At 38.7% G+C, this 25,439-nt stretch overlaps 1 protein-coding gene across 1 annotated transcript in view; it reads right to left on the bottom strand.

Annotated features, from left to right (window-relative positions):
• LOC140522734 (antigen WC1.1-like) overlaps positions 1-25,071 on the bottom strand; it is a 70,291-nt gene extending 45,220 nt beyond the window's left edge. Inside the window, exons 1-9 of the mRNA XM_072638033.1 lie at positions 24,999-25,071; positions 14,467-14,781; positions 11,238-11,546; positions 10,822-11,136; positions 7,369-7,440; positions 6,971-7,285; positions 5,953-6,267; positions 3,079-3,120; positions 2,671-2,985 (exon numbers count right to left, since the gene is read on the bottom strand). Of these exons, the coding sequence (XP_072494134.1) occupies positions 2,671-2,985; positions 3,079-3,120; positions 5,953-6,267; positions 6,971-7,285; positions 7,369-7,440; positions 10,822-11,136; positions 11,238-11,546; positions 14,467-14,781; positions 24,999-25,071 (2,071 nt within the window). The remainder of the gene's footprint in view (positions 1-2,670; positions 2,986-3,078; positions 3,121-5,952; positions 6,268-6,970; positions 7,286-7,368; positions 7,441-10,821; positions 11,137-11,237; positions 11,547-14,466; positions 14,782-24,998) is intronic.
• Between the last annotated feature and the right edge of the window lie 368 nt (positions 25,072-25,439).

Here is a 25,439-nt window from a genome sequence, read left to right as displayed (position 1 = left end):
CTGAAAAAAATAGGAGAAGAAAAATATGAAGAATGAGCAGAGATCAGGTTGGGCATGGCTTCTGCATCCTGCTTTGAACCCCTTGTGATATGAACATCCTTCCATAATGTTCCATCCAAACAACTTAGGAAGATTCCCAGATCTCCTCAATCCCCTTCATCCAGCTCAAGCTTAAAAGACATAGGCACCATATGGACTGGAGTCAGAGGATCTGTGCTAAAGTCAAACACCAAATCCGGTTGCTAAAACTGAAAATTTATGGAAGGACCACATATTCTCTAAGAAAGTTCTATAGGTCACCCCACTATACCCACCCCAACCTCTAGCTCACACGTTTCTCAGCAGATTCTCTAACCCGAAAGAATTTATTCTCTAAGACATGAAAGATTCCTTTGGGAATGCTTGTCTCCTTTAACCTTCCTCCTTGTCCATAGAAATCTCAGGTTCAGTGTGTCCAAAATAGCGCTCATTATCTCCTGTTATTTCTCCTCCTCACGCCTTATCTACCTTCCAATCGTCCAGGTTACTATTGAAGACACTATCACCCTCCCAGTCACTCAGATATACAATCTTAGTGCTATCCTTAAACCTTCACTTTCACTTTGCGCATAGATCTAATTAGTTGGAAAATCTTGTCATTCCTATGTCCCCAAAATTCCCTTCTCTCCACAATACAGCCACCACTCTAGTTCAGGTCCCCAACATCTCCAGTACTATTGTATGGCTTTCTCATTGGCTCTCCCCATTCAAATCTATCCTTGAATCAGCAGGTAAAGTGGTCATTCCAGAACAGGGGAGGGGCAACTGAGACCTCAGGCTACACATGATCCTCTAGGTCTTCAAGTGCAACCCTTTACCTAAATCCAAAATTCAGAGAAGAAATCCTCTTACTGAAAGGATTTATCCTATTGAACTTGGGCTCAGTCAAAAGAACATATCTAAGGACCTGGAACGAAATATGTGGACACGAGACCACAGGTTTGCCACTCCTGTTCTAGGGAATACTTTTGGCCTCATGATTTTTATTCTTCCTTAATCAATTTTCAGTCACATGTGATTCTCTGTGACCAAAATTGGGTTTATTTGCCAGGCATGCTTGAGTGTTTTGTTGTTTCCTTCTACAGATTATATTATATTTCATGAACTGAGGCAAACAGAAATAAGTGACATGCCTAGGTTCACACAGCTAGAAAGTATCTGAGGCCACATACAACTTCAGGAAGATGAATCTTCCTGACTCCAGTTCTGCACCACCTACCTGCCCACATCATGTTCAACAAAGTCTTATAGTTCCCTGTGACTTCCAGGATGCAGTAGAATTCCCCTGTGCTTCCCATTTCTTCTCAACTTGGTCTCATTATACCTTTCCCCAATTGTTATATACCCTTCCACTCCCCACATTCTACTGATCAGCTATCGAGGCCTATTCCCTGTTCTTCACTTATGATACTCCATCTCTGTAGCTGAATAGAAGCTTTCTGGCTGTCCTTACTTGAAATGCTCATCCTGCTTACCTCTCCCTCTTGACGTGCTGAACTTAGTTCAAGATTTAACTCAAATACGTTTTTTCTAAAGGAAGATTTCTGGAGACACGCCAGATGCTTGAGTTTTCCTTTCCAGCTTCCCTTCCTTCTACTCTGTCCGTATTTTCTATGTATCTAGTTATTTACCTGTTGTCTAGGTCATCATATTGTAAAGTTGCCTGAAAGCAAGGAATGTTTTTGCCCATCTTTTTATTGCCAGGACTTAACATTGTGTCTAGTACACTGTAAGCACTTATGAGTAAATTCTAATGGATTAATTAGTTGTGAGCCACTCTGAGGTAGTCTAGAGCCAAAGGGGAGGGTGGCTGAACATCGTACTTTATTTGATAGCAAAGACGTACTAGGTGGTGCAATGGATAGATCCCTGGGCCTAGAAGATGTGGAAGACCTGAGGTCAAAGACAGGCTCCTATCCTACCTGTGTGACCCTGGGCAAATCACTTTACCCTTATTGGCTTCAGTTCCTCATCTCCAAAATGATAACACACTGGACAAGGAAATGACAAACTGCACCAGTATCTTTCCCAAGAAAATCCCATGAGCTATTCTTCATGGACTCCTGAAGAGACATGAATTAATAACCTGATAACAAGACCATCCTGTCCTCCCTGGAAGGAAAGAAACAACAACTGAAGTTGGAGTAGCGAACACACTGGGCTGTGGGCTCTGAATCCTGCTGGAGTCATCTCATGTAAAGATCTGCCCAAGTTACACTAACCAACCAGCTCAGAAAGGTTCTCAAATCCCTCCATACCTTCCCCCCAGCACATGCTTAGGGAGACAGCTGGAGGACAGAAGAAGGACTGTAAGTTTGGGAGTCATAGGACCCATGTTCAAAAATTTCCCAGAAAGTTATACTTGCTAGCCTCTGGGACCTTATGGCAGTAATGTGACCTCACTGTACATCTATTTCCTCTTCTGCAAAGCAAAGAGATGACAATAATGACCATTCATTTTACTTTTACTTTCAGTTCTGAATTCTATGACCCTGGGATGAAATAACAGCCTTCCCTGGTACCAGAGGACAGACCTGTGGGAACTCCAATTAGATGAACACTAGCACATGTGCTCCTCCTCAGTATCTGTCTTCAGAGCTCCCAGACCCATCTAATGTCCTTCACACTCACCTGAGCACATGACACCAGCATCCTCCTCATGCTTACAGTCATTCTGCCCCCAGGGACTTGCAGGGCATTCCCACAGAGAGGACTCCATCCCTCTGCACTGCACATCATCCAACCAGATGGTCCCATTTCCTGGGCCAAATGCAGGCCATTCCAGGTCAGCCAGAGCAGAGCCACAGCCCAGCTGCTGACAAACCACATTAGCATCTGCTAGGTCCCATGAGTCATCACATATTGTCCCCCAAGAGCCATTGTGCCAGATCTCCACTCTTCCAGAGCATGGGGTCTCTCCTCCCCTGAGTCGGAGTTTGTCTTTGTCTGGAAAGGAAGCAGAATTGACTGGTAAACTCTCAGCTACTAAATGAGCAACCTCTGAGAGACCCAGGTATAGAGAGAGATGAAATGAAATACCTGTGCACGGACCAGATGTTGGGCAGTCAGTTACATTCATTCCTGCAGGGAGAAGACATTGGGAAAGTTTGGGTTAATAATAATCCTAAAATATCATTTGGGCAATAGGTTTTGCTATTACAGGGAAGTTTACCCAAAGATACCTTAATTTACTCCTGAAACACAGAATAGCACCATCTTCACCTCTGTGACATTCAATGATCAGTTGAATTCATACTATAAGCTATCGACTGAGTAAAAATACATGTGTAAATATAAAATACTAAGGCCTGTCTTTACGGAGTTTAGAGTGTGATTGGAGAGGAGGGACCTGAACATAAAGTGGAGACTATGTAAGGAAACAGATCAAAGTAGTCCAGGGAGAGAGTGAAGAAATCTGAGGCAAAGGGAGGCTGCCTGCTAGATAAGACAGGGCTGGAGAAAAGATGAAGAGAGTGAATAGCCATAGGGATGAATAGTGATGTCCTTCTTTTTGTAATAGGATGAAAAGAAGAAAAATGGGTCATGTTGCAAAGAAATTTTGAAGACTATGGGATGGGAGCGAAATGAATTCCAGTCACATTACATCATACTGCTCAGAGATGGTGGCTCATAGGTTGCTCGGGTGTTTGCTCTAAATATGCAGTTATGGGTTTGAGGAGAGCAAAAGTCCAAGTGAACGGGTCAATAACTATTTTTTAAAAAACTAGCATTTTCGGGAGAAACCATAAAATAAAGCAACCCGTGATAAAAAAGACATTGATCTGCTACATTCTGCAATCCAATTCCATAGTTCTTTCTCTGAATGTGGAAGGCATTTTGCCTTAAGAAACCACTGGGAATTTTTTAAGTCTTTGCATTGCAATGAAGATTTATGATTTCTCCTATTCATTTTAATTCTTATATACAATATGACTAATGTGAAAATGTATTTAATAGGAACGTAGGTGGAGAACCTATGTAAAATTGCATTCCATATCAGGGAGTGAGGTGGGAGGGAGGGGGGAAAGATGGGAAGAAGAAAAAAAATTCAAGTTATATGTTAGCAAATTCTAGAACAGTTATAACAAATAAAATAATAAAAAACACTATGTGTCAATCACTGTACTAAGCCCAGGTGATACAAAGAACAACAAAGAAGCAGTCCCTGCCTTCAAGAAGCTGAAAGTCTAATTGGAGGAGCCAATGTGAAAACAGCTTTGTGCAAAAATGATGAATACAAAAGAGATTGGAGAAAATTAATTAATAAAGGGACAGCACTAACATTCATGGGGGATTATAAGAGGCTTTTGTGTGAAAGGTAGGAGTGTAACTGGGATCTGAATGAAGCAGCTAGGTGATGCAATGGATAGAGTACTGTGTCTGGAATCAGGAAAATCATGTTCCTGAGTTCAAATCTCACCTCAGAAACTTACAGGCTGTGTGACCCTGGGCAAGTGACTTAACCCTGTTTCTTGCTGTTTCCTTGTCTGCAAAATGAGCTGGAGAAGGAAATGACAAAAACACTTTGACAAGAAAACTCCGAATGAGGTCAGGAGTAATTGGTTATGACTGAAATGACTGAATAACAGCAACAACAAATGCAGCCATGGAAAGCAAGAGGATGAGGAAGGAGAGAATTACAGATGTGGGGAGGATCAGTGAAAATGCACAGTCAGGAGACAGAGTGCCTGTTACAAAAAACAGCAGAGATTAATGTCACTGAAATGAATGGTACATAGAGGGAAGGAAAGTGTTATGAGAATAGAAAGAGAGGAGTGGATGAGGAGAGGAAGGGCTTAAAATGAGAGTATGTGATGTGGGATCCCAGAGGGAACATGGAGTCCCTAAAGATATTGTTTAGGAACAGCATGATCACGTGGTCAGATTTGTTCTTTAGGAAGGTGAATATAACAGTTGAGTGGAGGATGGACTTCAAGAAAGGGAGACAGAGTGATCAACTACAAGGCTCTTCCAAGCACCCAGAATGCGACTGGGCCAGTGTGGCAGCGGAGTCAGAAAGAAAAAGGGGGTGTGCATGAGAGATGGTACAAAAAGAGCATCAACTGGACTTGCAGCATTGCATGTGGGCTAGTGTATCAATTAGGGAGGCATAAAAGCATTCACTTGCTCCACTGAAGGTCCCAGTGAAGCTTAGCTCACATACTGTGATGAATTCAGTTAGCATGATTTCATGATTTTCTCCAGTTTCATTCAGATTTCTCTGAGCAGGAGCAAAGGAAATGGATAGTGGAAAGAAACAAAGAATGAGACTTGGGATGGTAAGTTTGGATATAGTAAAAGGGGAAAGAAACACAAGAGAAAAGGATGGAAAGAGAAATGATTCAGTTCCCCAAGGATTTAAGAAGGATAGTTTAGCCAGTGCAAGAATCTTGATCTTTGAGAAAGCTGACAAATGAAGGTCATGCTGAGGATGAAGAATAGTGTTAGGGGATTGAAAGGCAGAAGAAGAGGTGTATTGACCATTAATTATGATCAGATAAAGGGATTTCACAGTTCAAAAACGTATAAGTAAAACTCTTGTAGGTGATACCGTGATCAAGAGTATGACCGTGTTTTTGTGTCTCTGAGTTGGATAGAGACCTTTGGAAATCAATCTAGTGAAGAACTGAGACGTTAGGTTGTTTGAGGGAAGATTTAATCTACTATTAGGATAGGAAATGTGGTGAAAAGGCTGACTCAGAACTTGTTCACATTAAGGTACTGATATGTGATAATAAAAAAAAAATTGAAGCCTTTGTCCTATTACTGCTACCAACCAAGGTCACTTCCACTCCTTACTTGGATGGATTAAATTAAATTGGGGTTTATATCTTGTCCACAGATTGAATCCACTTGGAATTAAAAAAAAATCTCATTAAGAAGGAGTCAAATGGAAGAGACAGATATAGTTACCTTCACATGTGATAATGGCTTCCTCTCCCTGTTGGCAAGAATTATGGTCCCAGGATTGAGAAGGACAATGCCAGAGGAAAGATTCTTTGCCCTGGCAGTTGATTTTGTCAATCCACCTGGCCTTCAAATTTCTTGGAGGTCTAGACAATGTTTCAATATGTCCCTCAGCACCACAACTCAGGTGTCTGCAAATCACTGATAAGGTACTGTCGTCCATGGAGTTGGAACAAACACTACCCCATGTTCCATTGTAGAAAACTTCTAGCCAACCAGAGCACTCACGGTCCTCACTCACCAATCTCAGATCCAGGAATTCTGTAAATGAAAAGGAAAGTATGGCACAATCAGAGGGGACATCTGATACAATATTCTCTGGGTCTCTTCCCTCTGGTAATTGTATTAGGTTCTCTGGCTCTGCTGGGAAGTCTCCACTGGAAAGACACAGATGCCAGCCTTTCTTGTTGCACTATTACTTGCTCTATATTTCTGATCATTTCTCTTTGTTTTGCTACCACCGCAAACAAAGACAGGAATGCCTTTATCGTGATTTCACTACTGAGTTTCACAGTTCCAAAATCAATGTGAATTTTGTAAACACCAAAATAAAGCAAATTAGTAGACACATATTGTATATGTACTCAGTGAATTGCACTCTACTAGGAATATAGGTATAAGGAGAACACATATGCCTATACACATACATGCACATATATGTACATATTTGTGTACATACATGCATATGTGTACATGTAAATATACACATACAGACACACATAAAGCAGTAATACACACACACACACACAAATAAAGGAGCAGACCCACCTATACGATTGTACTAGCTGAAAATTTTACCCTTCAGATAAGAGGCCTGGCCCTGAAACTGAACTCTAAGGAGAGCTGTGCTTGGGTCAGGAAATCTTCCTTCCTGTATGAATCAGCTGCTTCTCCATCTTTAAACCCCACCTCCTCTGTGTTCTCATAAGTCTCTCTGTGTTAGTGGGGTGTGTGTAAAGCAGACCTGAGCAGAGAACACTTGCATCCTCTTTGTGTCTGCAGTCATGCATTCCCCAATGGAGAGAAGGGCATTCCCCGAGGTGGGATTCATTTCCAGAGCAGCTAAGCTCATCCAGCCAAATGGGCCCTGAGCCTTGTCCAAAGTGAGCAGAGACCATGGCTTCAAGGGCCACTCCACAGCCCAGCTGCCTGCACACCACGTGGGCATCTCTCAGGTCCCAAGAATCATCACAGATGGTTCCCCAGGTCCCATTGTAAAAGACTTCAACTCGACCAGAGCAAGGCCCTCTTCCATTCAACAGACGAAGCTGTCCATTTTCTACAGGGAGAAATTCAAATTGATTGTTCGTTTTCCCAAAGAAAGAGTAGGGTTTCCTCAGATTCTGCAAATTTCTTTCTTACCGGAAAAGGGGACAGGTGTCTTTTCCTGGTCAGACTGTGAATTATTGAATAGGAGGGACTGTGTCTGGTTTCCTGCAAAAAGCAAACACACTTCAAATCTAGGGCTGTAAGTTTTAAACTGGTAGAGGAAAAGTAACGTAAATATGTGCCTTGAGGAAACACACTGGATGAGAGGAGTCAGCACATTGGTGAGAAGACAGGTTGTGAAAGAGGACAAAGGGATTTCTCAGTCCAAGAAGGCAGGTTTTGGCTCTATGTAGTCAAACAGAATTGTTCTCATTGACAATTCTATTGCTCTACTCCAAAGCTCCAATCACACCCTTCATATGTAGAGTGCCTTTCCATAAGGAAAAACTCTTGAGAGAAAGACTGTAGCACTTGTGACTGATCGAATTTCCTCAGAATTTGCTCCCCCTCTGTTAGGTCTTTGAATTGTATAGGGTAGCATCCTCCTACCGCATTTCTGCCACTAGACCATGTCTAAACACTAAATGAGGAGATTTTGACTTGGAGTACCTGAATTTGTTTTAAAATATATTGATAAACAAGGCTTAGGGTGAGGGCAATTGAGCAAGGTAGAAAGGGAGAAAACAGGAAAATAATTTTTAAATGAATGTGAAAATTGTCTTTATATGTAATTATGAAAAATCAAATATGGTATTTCAGAAAATGTATTCCTAATTATATTTCAATACATTTGGTCTCTTATTTGTGTAAGAAGAGCCACACATATAGCAAGAGTCTGTGTGTAGAAAGACCTGTGTGTGGAGAGGCCCCATGTGTACTAAGGATGTCCCTGTCACATGTGGCATGGGGGTGACATTGTGTGGGTCAGAGGGAGGAGGAATAGACATCTCTAGCCCTTCTCTTCTTCTCTTGTAATTCTGTCATTTCAGTCATATTCATCTTTTCCTTATTCCATTTGGGGCTTTGTTGGCAAAGATCCTGGAGACGTTTGCCATTTCCTTCTCCAGATCATTTGCAAGAGGAGAAAACTGAAATAAAAAGGGTTAAATGACTTAGCAAAGGATATGCAGCTACTCTCAGGCCAAACCTGAACTCAGATCTTTCTGATTCCTGGTGCTGTACTCTATTCACTGACCAACCTAGCTGCCACTCTTCCTAGATTCTACCATCCCGCTTCTCCAAGGGAGACTTTAATTGCCACCTGGAGGGGAAGCAAGAAGTTGGGGACAAACCCCATTCTACTCTGGTTAGAGAGAAGGGGTATCAGGCTAGAATTATTTTGATCTACTCCCTTAAATATTGTTAGTCTATGGGTCATTATCAGGTTCAACTGAAATTCTGATTTTTCTGACATTCATTGGAGGGAGAGATCAGTTAAAAACAATATTCTCAGAAGCAGTTGCAAGATCACACCAGAGAACGTCATGGAGCAAAGAAAGTCCAGAATCACTACTCTGGAGGGACAAGTATCTCTCTTGGACTAGCTAGATAGGAATTCCTTCTTCGCCCTGCTCAAAGTAGAAAATGAGGAGGTTTTAAAATAGTAGGCACCTAGTAAGTGTTAGTAGATTGATTTTCCTAAGCAAATGAGGAAAAAGAAAGCATAGAAAGAGAAGCTCTCCATTTTTACATTTTTACATTTTACATTTTTACATACCACTGGAAACAGTTTCTAAATTTCTCACCTGCTCTGGAGGACTTTCCTGCTGAGGGGATTAGAATAGCACACAGTAGTGGAATTGATTGAACTACATGAACTCCAACTTGTGTTTCAATTCTGGAGCTAGCTAGATTTTCTTTCTATTGACTGTTGAGTCTAATTCAATTTCTATATTGTAACAAAATTTTCCCCAATGGCTGGAATTGGGAGGAACCATTATTGCATCTTTTCAAACTCATATTCCATGACTGGGACCTGAAAAGCTCTACTTGATGCTCTAGTGAAGACCTACATTATACTGGCTTGGAACCCAGTCAGATCCAAAAATTAATGCAAGAAGTTTTCTCACAAACAACCTATATATTTGATCTAAAAATTGGCCCAGTACTATTCAGTAGTTACTGTTTCCATGTTTTTTGTTTGTTTTGTTTGTTTGTTTTTAATTTATTGAAGGCACACACTTTGAGGGCAGTAGGACACTTCTTTTTCTGATTTCAGGAAATTGCCCCTGCTTGTTCTTCCCTTCACAACTTGGAAAGCCCCTAATCTTTCATCTAATTAGAAATCAGAGGCACAGATTTTGTTTCTAAATGTATGTAAATGTATTGTTTTAATTATTGTCTTATTTGATTAATTGTTCTTAATACATAAAAATCTGGCTTCCTTTTATTTTTATTGCAACCTGAGAAAGATCACTGGTCCTGATTTCTTTAGCAATTGGCATGTATTGCTTAATGAATTCATAAGCTTGGGAGCTAAAACCTTTGCTAGCCCAGGCATTTCATCATTCGTACACCTCACTATCACTTCCCTCAAGTTTTCTCCCCAGTCTCTTGCTGACCTGCACGGAACTAATGTATAACTTGTTTATCATGAGCCTGAAGTTGACATTTTACTCTGGACCCTGACCTATTTGTATCTCTGATGAGAATATTTTAGCATGATTCACTCCTAGCATCTCTAACAAATATGCTAAGAAGATAAAATTGTGTAATCATTGACTCAAGGATCTAGTTGCAGAAGAACTTCATCAGTAGTGGAAATTGATTCCATGAGATGAAGTTAGTGACAACTAGAGATATGAGAAATCCTGGTCTTCTGGCTCAGTATGTCTTTCTTTCACACCAGGCTCTCTCTTTTCTACAACTTTCACCAACTCTGACCCTCATGAAATCAATTTCCACCAATGAGAAGATCTTTTGCAAATGACCCTTTGAGACAAGGTTGCCAATTTTCAAAGAACAGAGTCCTGGAATGTTATTCTTAGAGGACTGTGACTGCCTAATGTTGAATTATATCTCAGTATTTTTGATCTTCTATAATGTATTCTGTCATTGTTGAGTGATCTTACCATCTTGCTCTAGGTAAACAATGATCGTGTGAATTTAGACATCTCCTAGTCCTTCCTGTATAAGTTTGTTTTTTTTTAGTACTTCCAAACAATGCCCAGAGCTACTATATCCATTTTCACTATTGGTACTATATATTAATGTAAGCCTCATTTGCTTTAAAGTACTTGATGGATCACAATACATCTTCCCTACCTGGGAATTCCCAAAGAATATTCATAAATGAATGATCACGCATATAAAGTAAATAGGTGCAAATAACATACAGGATTCCCAACAATATGGTTAGAATTCTTTATATTTACTATCAGAAAAAAGATGCCTTGGCACTCCTCTGAATACTGAAAAGCTTCACCAGATTGCTTATGTGTGTAGACAATTCTATTTTTTTTTCCTTCCTGCACATATCAATGCTTTCACTGGTCCATCACCTAGTGATATCCTTGGAGTACAAATTATAAATTTACCTTCACTAACCTGAGCAGACCACAGAGGCAACTTTTCCGTTGGAACATGAAGAAGTTCCCAGAATAGTAACAGAGCAATCCCATAAATGAGACTCAATCCCTGTGCAATAAAATGTGTCCCCTATGATCTGGTCACTTTCTTTGCCAAAATGTGCATCTTTTGGAGATTTCAGGGCAACGCCACAGTGGAGCTGATGGCAGAGAACGTTGGCATCTGCCAAGTCCCAGTGGGAATCACAGAGAGTTCTCCAGGTCCCCAAAACTTGGATCTCCACTCTCCCTTCACAATTGGAGCTTCCATTCATCAGACGAAAGTCTGTGTACCCTGGGAGCAGAAGACAGGGTTTTAGAAAAGTCATGGCAACTTTCTAATCTAAGTGTCAAGTACGATGTGGGAGCAGAGTAAAAGTATTGTGTAAGTTTTACTTGAACAAATGATTCCAACATCCATGCTGTGACTGCATTTTCCTTGTGGAAGTGGTACTGTGGGACACTGTGACAGAAGTGGTTCACTTCCATTGCAATGGAATTCTTTATCCCAGATGGGTCCATTTCCTTTTCCAAAGTGCGCGCTTTTCATAATAGAGACTGCAGTCCCACATTCTAACTCAGCACAGATGACTTTGGCAGTAGAAAGAGTGAAATTCCAATCACAGACTGTGCTGTGTTGTGTTCCAGAATTGACTTCTACCCTCCCATTACAAGGCCCATCCCCAGCAACCAGCTTCACAAATCCTGGAAAGACAAGAAAGAACTCCAGTGAGTGGCCCTGAATGCCAAGATTTCTCTCATGAGGAAAGAAACACAATTAATTATGTGAGATTTTTGTTTCACATGTTCCCATGCAAGAAGAAGCTGAAGAAGTTTCCTTAACTGAGCACAGAACAATTAATCACTTGGAAGTATTTTGACTATGATTAAACCTGAAATCAAACTAAATGTACTTAATTCCTAGTACTCTTTGGGAGAGCAATTCTCACATATGTAAGGAAATGCAACCTTGCTATTGTTTTTCGCAAGGGAGAGGTATTTGGAAACAGGATGTATGGATGCTTTCCAGCCAAGGAAGAGAAATAGTCCCATATGATATCTCACGATTAGAGAAGGAACCATCTCTTCTCTCCCAAGAACAAGGTTACTCTGAATAGGATTTATTTTTAATTTTCTAGGACTATGTTCCTTTTTTCTTCCTTTTATTCAGATAAAACATGCTGGAGTAGCCTATATGTCAGCTGACTTGCTGTATTCATGAAAAGGTTTCTGAAATGTCCAAAGCTGTGTCTCTATTTCTGTACCCAATATTTCAAATACTGTTTCCACATTTTTCAATGATTAATTTCCTATTACTTCTGAAATGTTTGAGTATAAGGACTCAGGTGCTAAGAAATAAGGATATTATAAAACATGCTGTCTTTTAACTATGAGGGCCCATTAAGACAGTAAGAAATCAGGAAGGAAGAAGAGAAAAGAACTTTTTTGAAACACAACAGTAAGTACACTGAAGTTGAATAGTTTAATAAACTTATGCAGATTTGTGAATTGTGGTGGTGGGCCATCCTAAATCTGTCAGAGAGACAGAGACAGTCAGAGAGAGACAAAGAGAGGGACAGAGACAGAGAAAGATAGATAAACAGAGACAGAGAGAGACAGGGAGACATGAACATAGACAGAAACAGAGATATAGAGGGAGGCAGAGGGAAGAAGAGGGGGAGGGAGAAAGAGTAAAGAGATAAAAAGAGATAGAGCATGAGAGAAAAAAGAGGAAAACAGCTGACATTATAGCTGACTTGGGAAAGAAGTAATCACTTCTGCCATTGAATCTATTTTATGATCTGATCGTCCTGCTCTGTACAAACTATTCTCCTCAGTCTCTGAGTGTCAAACAAGCCACAACACTTTGACACTTGACTCTAGCATCTGTTATATTTGCTGAAGAGATTTTCGTGGATATGATTATGAGCAGAAACTTTGTGGCTTTGGTGCTGGACTATGGTAAGGACAGAATAGATGTTGTTGGTTGCCAGAAAACCATCTTTGGCAGGGATCAGAAAAGCTTCCATTTTCTTTATAATCAGAAAATTATGTACTTAGAGCAGGAGCCCCAAGATCAATATCTCTGGGCTACACTGAAAATGTAGTTGATGCAGGTTAGTTAGATATTAGGTCCCTTCACCTACAGGATTAGTAGCAACGTGGACATAGAAATACCTAGAGGAAATGATTGATTACAGTGAATGAAACACCAACTGCAAATGATGTCTTCCAACTTCTGAAGTTAGTCTTATGGCTGCTACTCACAACTGGCATATTCTTATATGCTAGGCTTGTCTGCTTTAGAATGGAGACTGTCTCCTTCTCTCTACCTTTGTCCTTGTTGACCTGAAAATGTTTGTTTAAAAGACAAAGAGTCAAACACAAACACACACGCACACACACATATGTATATACATTTATTTATTTACAAGTGTACATTTATGTGTATATATATGCATATATATATATATATATTCAATTATTTATTCCCTTAAACCTAGCAGTTACATAATGATGGAGTCAGAAGGAAACATCTGACTGCCTGGTACAAGGGCGTTCAGGCTTAAATATGTTCTTTAACAATCTCAAGATCTCCGTGTCCCACAGATTTATGGTCCCCATATGTTTTAACTATATTATGTGAAAGGATTTTCCTTAGTTGAATAGGATGTAACACAGATGATACAGGACACATGACAAAGTAGAATTAGATGGAGATTAAGATTCCCCGGATGTCTGTTTCCTCTGTCTCTCCATATTAGGATAAAATACAATTTCACCACTCTGATTTTAGTCATCATGTCATAAACAGGTCTTGGAAGGTACTAACACAGGAAAGGACATTTGTAGAGAAAACCAAAGGGTATGATTGATTAGTTCACACTATGGACCTTATTGCAAGACCAAAATTCATATTAAACATTATTATTCCTTGGTATAAAACTGTACAACTCAGAAGGTAGAGTCAAGTTTATGAAAGAGGAATTAGCACACAGAGTACCCCCTGAAAAACTCCTCCAACCAGATATACAAAATATGACAGACTATGTTCTGATAGAGAAAATATAAGAAGATGGGAGGATTAGACATTTTTTTCCATCTTTGGTCAGGAGAACAAGTCAAACAGAAAATTCTGCAGATACTAGTTTCACCAGGAATTTGTACATCATGGAGAGCTCCTAAAAAGGGACAGGAGATCTGTCTCATATACTCTATTAAAACAGATCTGAAAGGTATGCAAATCTCCTACATACTGTCTTTACAATTCCTGCCCGGAGAAAGCTCAGGAGGACAGAACAGACATTTTAGTTCTGAGTCACAGCATCTATGTTCAAAAATTTCCCAGCAAATGATTCTTATTACTTTGTGTGACCTTATGGAAGTCAGGTAATGTCACTGGGCTTCTATTTCCTCCTTTGTAAGGTAAAGACACTGAAATGATTACCATTATTTTTAATTTCAGTTCTAAATTCTATAACCCCAGGAGCAGATTACAGCTTCCCTTGGTGCCATAGGACAGATTTGTGGAAGTTCCATTTACATGCAAACTCTATCTACATACCTTCCAGATCAATATCTGTTCTCAGAGTTCCCACCCCCATTTCATGTCCTTCACACTCACCTGAGCATATGACACCAGCATCCACCTCATGAGTACAGCCAACCTGCCCCCAGGGTCTTGTAGGGCAATCCAAAAAAGAAAACTCATTCCCTTCACATAGTGCATGATTGTCCCAGATGATCCCATTTGCTGGGCCAAATACAGCCCCTCTAACAGCAGCCACAGCAGAGCCACAGCTCAGCTGCTTACAAACCACATTAGCATCTCTTTGTTTCCACAAGGAACTACATACAGTCCCCCAGATGCCATTGCGCCAGATCTCCACTCGTCCAGAGCATGGGGTCTCGCCTCCCCTGAGTCGAACTTTGTCTGTATCTAGAAAGGAAGCAGAATCTCTTGTTACCTTCCCAACTGGGAAATCAGGAAGCTGTGAGAGCCTCAGGTATGGAGATGGAGGAACTGAGACACCTGTGCAGTGATTAGAAGTTGGACAGTCAATTTCCTCCTTACATATATCATCTTAGTACAAAGTTCTTTTCATCTTGTCTCCTCCAATAGAATTTGAACTCCTTGAATACAAAGACTGCTTTCTTGCCTTTTTTGATAACACTAGGGTTTAGTACAGTGGCTGGCACATAACAGTAGCTTTAAAACTGATTACTGACTTTGCACAAACTAGCTATATAGAAGACAAATTTGACACCTTTGAAGTGGTAGATTCAAGGTGGTGGAGGAAAGGCAAGGACTCACCTAACCTCTTCCAAATTCCTCTCAAAACAACTTAAAAATGATTCTTCAAAATAAATTCTGGAGCATCAAGACCAATAAAAGCAATGGGTGAAACAACATTCCAGCCCAAGACAAATTAAAAAAATAAGAGAAAAGTTCTGTCTCAAGGGCAAGATGAAAATCCAAGACATGCCACACATGAAAGTGAGGCCCTAGGTCCTTGCACAAGGCAGAAGTAGCAGACCACACCCAGCACTAGCCCACAGCAGACCTTGGCGGCAATTGTATTTGTGGTAGAATCTTCCAGGGCTCTCTGTCCACAGATGATAAGAGCATTGGACAATTGGTTAGAAGGAGATTACAAGAGACTCTTTGCTGGCACTGAGTGCAGAATTCTGTTGCATTGCTCATACTCAATTCCAAAGTCACAGTTCTAGGGCAAGGAGGAGCATGTACACATCTGAGATGCTATGGAAACGAAAGTGGAACCATAGTGGGAATTCCAGGACAGGAACCACAATTATGATCACTCACAGACAAGAATACTGGTCAAGTGGGCAGTGATGTTTCAGATAGTGTCCTCTGCACCATGGTGGGCAGAGACAAACTTTAACATAGAGTTAAACAAGTTAAATAAGTTAATAAGCACCTATAAAAAAAAAGAGAGAGCACAGTGGGTTAAAAACCAGAATCCTATGATATGTTATTGACACAAAATACAGTTGAAGCAGTGACACATATACTGAGTAAAGGTAAAAGACTAGAGCAGAATCTATTATGTTTCAACTGAAATAAAAAAAAAAATTAAAAGCAGAGGTAGCAATCATATCTCAGACAAAGCAAAAGAAAAAATAGATCTAATTAAATGAGATAAGCAAGGAAACTATATCTTGTTAAAAGTTTCTATAGATAATCAAGTCATATCACTAATAAATATATATGCACCAAACTGTATAGCATCCAAATTTTTCAAGGAAAAGTTAAACGAATTATGGAAAGAAATAGACACTGAAACTATACTAGCAGGGGATGTCAACTTTTCCCTCTCAGTATTAGAGAAATCTAACCAAAATATAAGCAAGAGAGAAGTTAAAGAATTGAATAGGATGTTAAAAAACAAAAATATAATAGACCTTTTTCTCAGCAGTACATGACACCTACAGAAAAAGCAACCATGTATTAGGGCATAATACCTCAGAACCAAATGCAGAAAAGCAGAACTGTAAAAAGAAATCCTTTTCAAATCTTAATGAATAAATATTGTATTCAATAAAGGAATATGGAAGCATTGATTAAAATTAACTGGAAACTAACTGATCTAATCCAAAAGCATGAGTGTGTCAAAGAAAAAAATTGTAGAAACATTGATTTTCATTAAGGAGAATGACAATGAGATAACATACTAAAAGTTAAAGGGTGCAATCAAAGCAGCACTTTGGGGAAATTTTATGTCTCTACAGGTTTGCTTCAAAAAGCAGGGAACGAAAAAAAGCAATGAAGTGAACATACTATATAGTAAACAGCTATAAAGAAAACAAATTAAGATTCACAGTATAAAATCATGAAAATCAAAGGAGAGATGAATGACATTGAAGGTAAGAAAACAATTAAAGAAATAAATTTAGGACATATCTTTTGGGGTAGGGGAAATAATAAAAGAGACAAATTTTTGGTAAATTTGATTTTTTAAAAAAAGAAAAAGAAGGAAGAAAACCAAATCACCAATATTAAAAATGAAAAAGTTGAACTCCTCACCAATGGAAAGAAAATTGAAGCAATTTAGGAGCTATTTTGCCCAATTCTATGCCAATAGATCAGACAATCTAAGTGAAATGTTTGAATTTTATAAGGATATGAATTTCCCAGATTAACAGAGTAGGAAATAGAATGTATAAGTAATCTTATAAGTCTTAAGAAACAAATGTTAAAAATTGCTTTTGCATGTAACTGGTAGAAAATAAAAGACTGAAAAAAGTTTTTTTAAGTCTCCTTTTTTTAAGTCCTCATGGTTTGAGGCCATCTGGTTTCAAACACTTGGCACACTTCCTAGCTGTGTGACCTTGGGCAAGTCACTTAACCTCAATTGCCTTACCTTCTGCCCTCCAAAAAAAAACTCCCCAGAACCAGTTGGATTCACAAGTGAATTCTGCCAAACAACAATTAATTACAATGCTGTCTAAACTATGTGATAAAATGAGCAAAAAGGAATTCAAACTAATCCCTATTGTGACTCAAGTATGGCTCTCTTACATAAACCAGGAAGAGCGAAAGCACTGAAGTAAACGGATAGATCAATTTCCCTAGTGAATATTAATGAAAAAATTTTAAATAAAATACTAGCAAAAAGATTACAGAAATATATCATAAAGTTCTTAATATACTACAAGCATGTGGGATTTATACCAGGAATTTAGGGTTGTTTTAACATTCAGAAAAAAATGACTGTGATTGACTATGTAAATAACAAAACAAAAATCTTACGATAATCTGAATAGATGAAAACAAATTGCGCAGAAGGCAACACTCATTCTTATTAAAAACTTTGAAGAGGATATGAATAAATGAAAATTTCCTAAAAATAATATGCCATTTATCTAAAACTAATAGTGAGTATTACCTGTAATGGGGATAACTTAGAAACCTTCCTAAAGAAATCAAGAATGAAACAAGTATGCCCGTTCTTAACACAGTATTATTCAACATGGTAACAGAAATGCTACTTATAGCAATAAGTAATAAGCAAGAAAAGAAACTGAAGGAATAAAAGGGGCAATGAGGAAACACAATCATCAATCATTGCAGATGACATCATTATATACTTGGAGAATCCTGTAGAGTCAACTAAAAATAATACTTGAAATAATTAAAACTTAAGCAAAGTTGCAGGATATAAAATAAATCCACATAAATTATCAGTATTTCTATATATTACTAATAAAGTCCAGCAGCAAAAGATGGAAGAAGAAATCTCATTTAAAATAATGGCAGGTAATATCAAGAACTTGGGAGTCCACCTGCCAAGAGAAATCCAAGAACTATACGAACATGGTTACAAAACACATACCACACAAATAAAGTCAGACTTAAACAACTGGGATAAAATTACTTGCTCATGGGTAGGATGAAAAAAAATAATAAAATGACAATTATGCCTAAACTAGTTTACTTATACAGTACCATACCAATCAAACTACCAAAAATATTTTTGAGACTACAAAAAGTGATAAAATTCGTCTGGAAGAACTAAAGGTCAAGAATAAAAAGGAAATTAATGGGAAAAAAATGTGAAAGAGGTGATCAAGCCATACTAGATCTTGAGCTGTATTGCAAAGTAGCAATCATCAAAACAATCTGGTACTGGCTAATAAAAAGAGTGATGGATCAGTGGAATAAATTAAATAAAACCTACGTAGTAGTAGGTGACCATAGTAATCTTTCGTGTGTCAAACACTAATATCCAGACCTTTGAAACAAGAAATCACTAGTGTTGTCAAAGCTGCTGGAAAAACTTAAAAGGAGTTTAGCAGAAACTATGTATTGTCCACTATAGCAAAATAAAGTCAAAAGAGATATACTATTTAGACATAAAGGGTGATTTCATAAGCAAATTAGGGGAATACGGAATAATTTCTCTGTCAGATCTTTGGAGAAGAGAAGAATTTATTACCAACCAAGATGTGGAGAGCATTATAGAATGTAATTACATAATGAAATATGTAATAAAGAGCATTATGGGATATAAAATGGTCAAATTTAATTATATTAAATTTAAAAAATTTTTTTCCACATGCAAAAACAATGCAGTCAATATTAAAAGGAAGAGTGAAAACAGGAAAAAGTATATAGCAAGTTTCTCTGATAAAGTTTCCCAAATATATAGAAAATTGATAAAATTTTTAATAATGCAAGGTCTTTAATAAATGATAAATTGTCAAAGGATATCAAGAGAGAGTTTTCAGATGAAGAAGTCAAAGCTGTCTATACTTATATGAAGATGTTCTATAAATCATTATTGATCATAGAAATGCAAATTAAAACAACTCTGAGGTCCCATCTCATACCTATCATATTGGCTAATATGACAGAAAAGAAAAATGGTAGATGTTGGAGGAAATGTGAGAAATTTGGAGCATTAATGTATTGTGGGATTTGGGAATTGATCCAGCCATTCTGGAGAGCAATATGGAACTATGCCCACAGGGTTATAAAACCATGCACACCATTTGATCCAGCAATAACACTAATGAATCTGTATGTGAAAGAAATCAAAGGAAGAAGGACCTATTTACACAAAAATATATTTAGCAGCTGTTTTTGTGGTAGCAAAGTATTGGAAATTGAAAGAATACCCACCAATTGGGGAATGACTGAACAAGTTGTGGTATATTATGGTTAGCAAATGCTAACTATTTTACTGTAAGAAATAATGAGCAGAATGCTTTCAGGAAAACTTGGAAAAAATTACACGAACTGATGCTAAGTGAAGTGAGTAAAACCAGGAGAATGCTATATACAGTAACAATAATACTATAGTGATCAACTGTGAATGCCTTGTCTGTTCCCACCAATATAAGGATTTAAGATAATTCTGAAGTACCAATGTTAAAAAACACTGTCCATGTCCAGAGAAAGAACAGATGTAATCTGAATGCATATCAAAGAATAGTGATATTTTACTTTGTTTTTTTGGGGTTTTCTTTCTGTGTTTTCTTTCACAATAATGACTTCCATTGAAATGTTTCTTGTATAAGTGCATATGTATGACCTTTATCAAACTGTTTACCTTCTGAATGATGGGGGAGAAAAGAGAGGGTGGGAGAGAATTTTGAACTCAAAATCGTAAAAAAAAAAAATGAGTTTAAAAAATTAATGTTTAATTGGGAAAAATAAAATGTTAATTAAAAGAGATAAATTGAAGAAAATCAATAGAGGGACAGCACGAGCATTAAGGAGGTGGGTAACAAGAGGTTCCTGTGTAGGCATTAGGATTTTAGCTGGGTCCTGAATAACGCCAGGGAAGACAAGAGATAGAGATGAGGAGGGATGGAATTATAGGTATAGGGAAAACCATTGAAAATACACAGTGAAATCGTTGAGTGTCTTTTACCAAGAACACCAGAGATTAATGTCACTGGATTGCACAGTATGTGGAGGGAAGTAAAGTATTAAAAGGCTAGAAAGCTAGGAGACAGCTGGGATATGAAGAGCTTTGAATGACAGAGAATTTGATATTTTATCCTTGAGGTGTGAAGCCACTCAAGGCATTATTTGGGGTTGGGAGATAATATGGTCAGACTTGTGCTTTAGGAAGATAAATATAAGAGCTGAGTGGAAGACGGACTGGAATGGAGACTTGAAACAGAGTGACCAACCAGAAGTCTCTTGCAATGGTCCAGGCATTAAGTAATGTGCGCCCACACCAATCTTAGCAAAAGAAAAAGAAGGGGGTATGGAGGAGAGATGTTAGAAAAGTAGTATCTGTAGGACTTGGCAACTGGTAACATATTACAGGGCAAAAGAAAGTGAAAAGCTGAGGATGATACTTAGGTCTAAGTGACTCTGGGAGAACGGTGGTGACCTCCACAGCAATAGGCAACTTACAAAGACGAGAACGTTTAGGGAGAAATAATAAACTCAGTTTTGGACACATTAAATTCCACATGTCTACAGGACATCTAGTTCAATATTTCCAATAAGGAATTGGAGATGTGAGGTCACAAGTCAGGACAGGTTGTTGTTGTTTTTGTCCTTCCTTTTCAAAGAGGATCATGATATCAGGGAAATGAAGACATGACTTACAGTTGATTTTGATTTGAGAAAGGTTGGGCTGTGCAAGATCAGCAGACCCATGTTCTTCTGTGTCCAGTAGCCAAATATTCATCAAGATGACTGCAGATGTCCAACTTTTCTGTGAAAGACCTTGAGCTTTTTAGGCTAAGGTTTTTTCAGTAGTGGAAGAGAGAGGAATATGTTGGGAGGAGAAAGGGAGATGTGGAATGGGGCAAATTGTCTCTCATAAAAGAGGCAAGAAAAATCCTTTTCAATGAAGGAGAAAAGGGAAGAGGTGAGAGGGAAAAACTGAAGCTTACTCTCTTAACATTTGACTTACTAAGGGAATAACGTGCTCACTCAATTTGCTATGAAAATCTATCTTATACTACAGGAAAGTAGGGGAGAAGAAGACAACTGAAGTGATGATAGAAGGGAGGGCAAATGGGAGGAGGGAGTAATTAGAAGTAAATGCTGTTGGGGAGGGACAAGATCAAAAGAGAGTATAAAATAAATGGGGGGCAGGATAGGATGGAGGGAAATATAGTTAGTCTTCCACAATGTGACTATTATGGAAGTCTTTTGCAAAGCTACATATACATAGCCTATATTGAATTGCTTGCCTTCTCAGTGGGATGGGTGAGAAGGGAGGAAGGTAGAGAAGTTGGAACTCAAAGTTTTAGGAACGAATATTGAGAATTGTTTTTACATATAACTGGGAAATAAGAAAAACAAGTAATGGTTATGGAAATCTATCTTGTCCTACAAGAAAAGATAGAAGATGGGGATAAAGAAGGGAGGGGTGTGATAGAAGGGAGATCATACTGAAGGAAATGTAATCAGAATGTAAGGCATTACGGTGAGGGGAGGGAGGGGAGAAAATTTGGAACTCAAAATTTTGTGGGAATGAGTGTTGAAAACTAAAAATAAATAAAGAACTTAAAAAAAGAAGTGAGTAAAGGAATGGCCCCATTAATTTAAAAAAATATGACCAGACTGGGAGGGGAAGCCCCTCAGGTGGTTGGTCAAAAGAAAAATACTTACTACTGACATTCACTCTGAACCAGAAAGGTCCAAATATAATCATTAATTGCAACTTGGGCAGCGATCTATAGCAGTCCAATCAATGAGCTCCAGAGAGAAATGGGCTTAAGATTCAGTATTTGAGAAAAGAGAAGGAAAGAAAGAAAGGAAAAAAGAAATGAAGGAAGGAAGAAATCTAGCTAGTAAGTCCAAAGTTAACTAGGAAGTTTCTGGCCATAAAAATTTACCTTTCTTTAAAGAAGAAGAGAGGGAGAGGAAGGTAATAAAACATATTTAAACAAACAATTTTGGACATATTAAATTTAAGATGTCTACAGGACGTTTAGTTGAAGATGTCCAAAAGGGAAATTGAGATGTGAGACTGCAGGTCAGCACTGAAAATTATCTGCACAGACATGATCATTTAACCTAGTGGAGCTGATGTGATCATCAAGTGACATAGTGAAGAGAAGAGAGTCCAGGATACATCTTTGGGAGAATATCAATGATTAGTGGGAGCAGCCTGAGGAGGCTGAGGAAGAGATGCCAGACAGGTAGGAGGAGAACTAGGAAACATCAGTGTTATGAAATCCTATGGCGAAGAAAACAACAAGAAGAACATGGTGCTTGACAGTATCAGTGGCTAGAGAGAAAATGTGGAGTGTGAGAACTGAGAAAAGTCAATTAGATTTAGCAATGAAGAGATAGTTAATTGCTTTGCAGAGAGCAGATTCAGCTGAATGAAGAAATTGGAAGGCAGATTGCAAAGTAAAGGAGAAAAGGAATTGAAGGATAGTGGAGTCACCTATAGTAGGTAGCCTTCACAAGGATTTAAGCCACCATAGCTCTGGGTTGGAGAGAATTTCGTCAGTTGGACCAGTTTCCCTGGGAAACCTCTTTGAAAGATATCATTTTGATCGTTAGAAAGTAGATGAACAATGGACCTTAGGAAATGGTTTTATCAATTGCACTTTGAATATTAATCAAATATATCAAAAATCAGACTATTGTTACTCTTGCAGCAAGACAACTTATCACAATAACTTCTAAACTGATCTCTCTCCCTCCAGTCTTTAGCCTTCAATCCATCCTCTAGACAGCTGCCATGCTGACCTTGACACTACTCTGCTCAAAAATCTCAGCTGGTTTTCCCTTTTTGTCTCTGGAACAAAATACAAACCCCTCCATTTAACATTTGAAAACTTTTGCAATCTAGTTCCAATTTCACTTTCTAGAATGATTTCAGATTATTCTTCTTTGTTCTGTCTGCATTTCAGTCACACTAGACTATTTGACGTTTCCCATACGTGGTATTCAATCTCCCATCTCTTTCTTTTTCCAGTTTGTCCCCCATACTAGGAATGGTCTCCATCTCCACTAATGACTCTTGGAATTCCCAGATCCCTTCACATCTTACCTCAGGTTCTGTCACCCAAACCTGCTGAATTCCTGATCATCCAGATTTTAAGAACTCTTCTCTCTCCAAAAACAGTTACTTTGGGTCTTCCCTGAATACATTTTCCCTTTACTTGTCATTGTACATGTTTCCTTTCCACTCCTAGTATCTTTATATTTTCATCGTTTTGTTGACACATAGCAGGTGCTTTACAGATATTTTAGTTAAATAGATTCTTCCTGGAATTAAACCCTGTCTTGCCTCCTGGATACATCTACTGCCTGCTTTGTAAATCCCATAGCTAATGTAGTAGTAAAGAGCCAAGACAGATAGTGGGAGAGAGTCATGAAATATTTTACCTTTCAGAGCAGGAAAACTCCTTGGAGAAAATTCCTCCAAGCACCGCTTTTTTGACAGGAGAGAACAATGAGGTTCAAAGTGGTAAATTAACTTTCTAAAACTCACATTACTATCAGCAGAACCAAGGTCTCCAGACTACAACCACTCTTTTTCCACTATGACTGCAAGTTTGTTTTATGGAAGGAAAAGAAGTCCGTAAGTTCCTCAGGACAAAAGAAACCGGTGACATCATCCTTACAGAACACCTACTGTGAACAGGGCTTGACAATGCTGGCAATATAGAAAAGTATCTGAAATTCTAAGCACTCACAAGAAACTTACAGGAGATCACTTTGGAAATATAAAATGAGGGGCTAATTAGGGGAGTTTAGGGATTCCTGAGCCTTGACCAGATCCCAGCTCCACTCCTCTCTAGCCATATCAGTCATTCTGGGGAAACATCAAGTGCCCATACTCACTCTCAGATGCATCATCTATAAAATGAGGGTGGTTCTGAGCAGTACCTTAGATGCTGGGACATTCCAGAGAGAGGAGATCAAAACTAACTTGGAGCAAACTATTTTGGTTAAGGGAGGGATGTAAGCCCTTTTAGTTAAGCTTATTAGCACAGGTCTCAAAAGAACAAGCCCTAGACAGGGGTTCAGACATAGGCAACAGGAGCAAAGGAATTTAGATGTTGTAGTAGCTGATATCTGTATTTCTCTTCTCCCGCTCACAGCAGTCATACAAAACCTTCAGGTCAGGTCACACACTAACAATGATCTCCCACCTAGTCAGCCAAGGCCAGACTAGCATAGTCACAATTCAAGGCTTTTTTGGCTAATTGACTGAGTGGCTAGATCAAGGCATCTCTTAGCTTGCTTCATGTATGAAGCCTTCCTTCCACATACTCATACACTGAATTTGATACATGGCAATTGTTTGGAATTTCCTTTTGTCTTTTAGAAGAAGGTTCAGTGAGCCAAAATGATTCAGTCATGGATCTTTTGTTAGTTTCTTGACCATCTGCCATTTTAGGAGTCACATAAAAGCTCAGACCATTCCTGGGATGGTACTGACCTTACAATATAATTCTGCGACCAAACACTACCTCTTCTGATGAATAATACCTCTCTATACCTAATTGGGAAGGCTTCCAAAAAGAAACAAAAAGACATTCAGGCATTGTGATCTCCTTGCATTCCCCAAAACAAATGGTAAATATTGGAGTGGGACTTTCTGATGGATCATTTTTTCCCAGGTCCCGCAACCCAGTCCACCTCAGTCCAACTCCTAATAGTGTAGATACTGGGGAAGAACCAAAGTGAAATCTTACCAGAGTTGGTCACCACGAAACTGAAGAAAAGGAATACCAGCATCTGGGCAGTAAGAAGTCTCTCTAAGACCATGCTGACATCACTAGTCCTATTGCTGTCTTGAAAGCATGAAGTCGTCTTGAAAGACCCCAGAGCACTGAATGAGGGATGTACAGTAAAAGGAGAGGAGTATATAGACTCAGCTCCTGACCACGCCACCTGTACTGGGAGCCAATAGAAACTCCCTTTGCCATTTCAGACAGTATCAGAGACTAGATCTGCCACAATCTGAAATTCAAAAACCAATTAAATTGCTACCCCTACAAATCTCCTTATATGAGAGAAGAGGTCTTTGTGATGAAAATTCTGTCTGTGAAGATAAGAATTAAGCATGCATTACAGAAGGGGGTGAAAAAACTACATCTATGTGACTCTAACTCATTTGTGAGGTCCATCTCACT

Source organism: Notamacropus eugenii, chromosome 2, assembly GCF_028372415.1.
Source record: "Notamacropus eugenii isolate mMacEug1 chromosome 2, mMacEug1.pri_v2, whole genome shotgun sequence".
NCBI classification, from domain to species: domain Eukaryota; kingdom Metazoa; phylum Chordata; class Mammalia; order Diprotodontia; family Macropodidae; genus Notamacropus; species Notamacropus eugenii.
The sequence above is the reverse complement of the archived record's forward strand: the minus strand, read 5'-3'. Positions and strand labels throughout refer to the sequence as shown.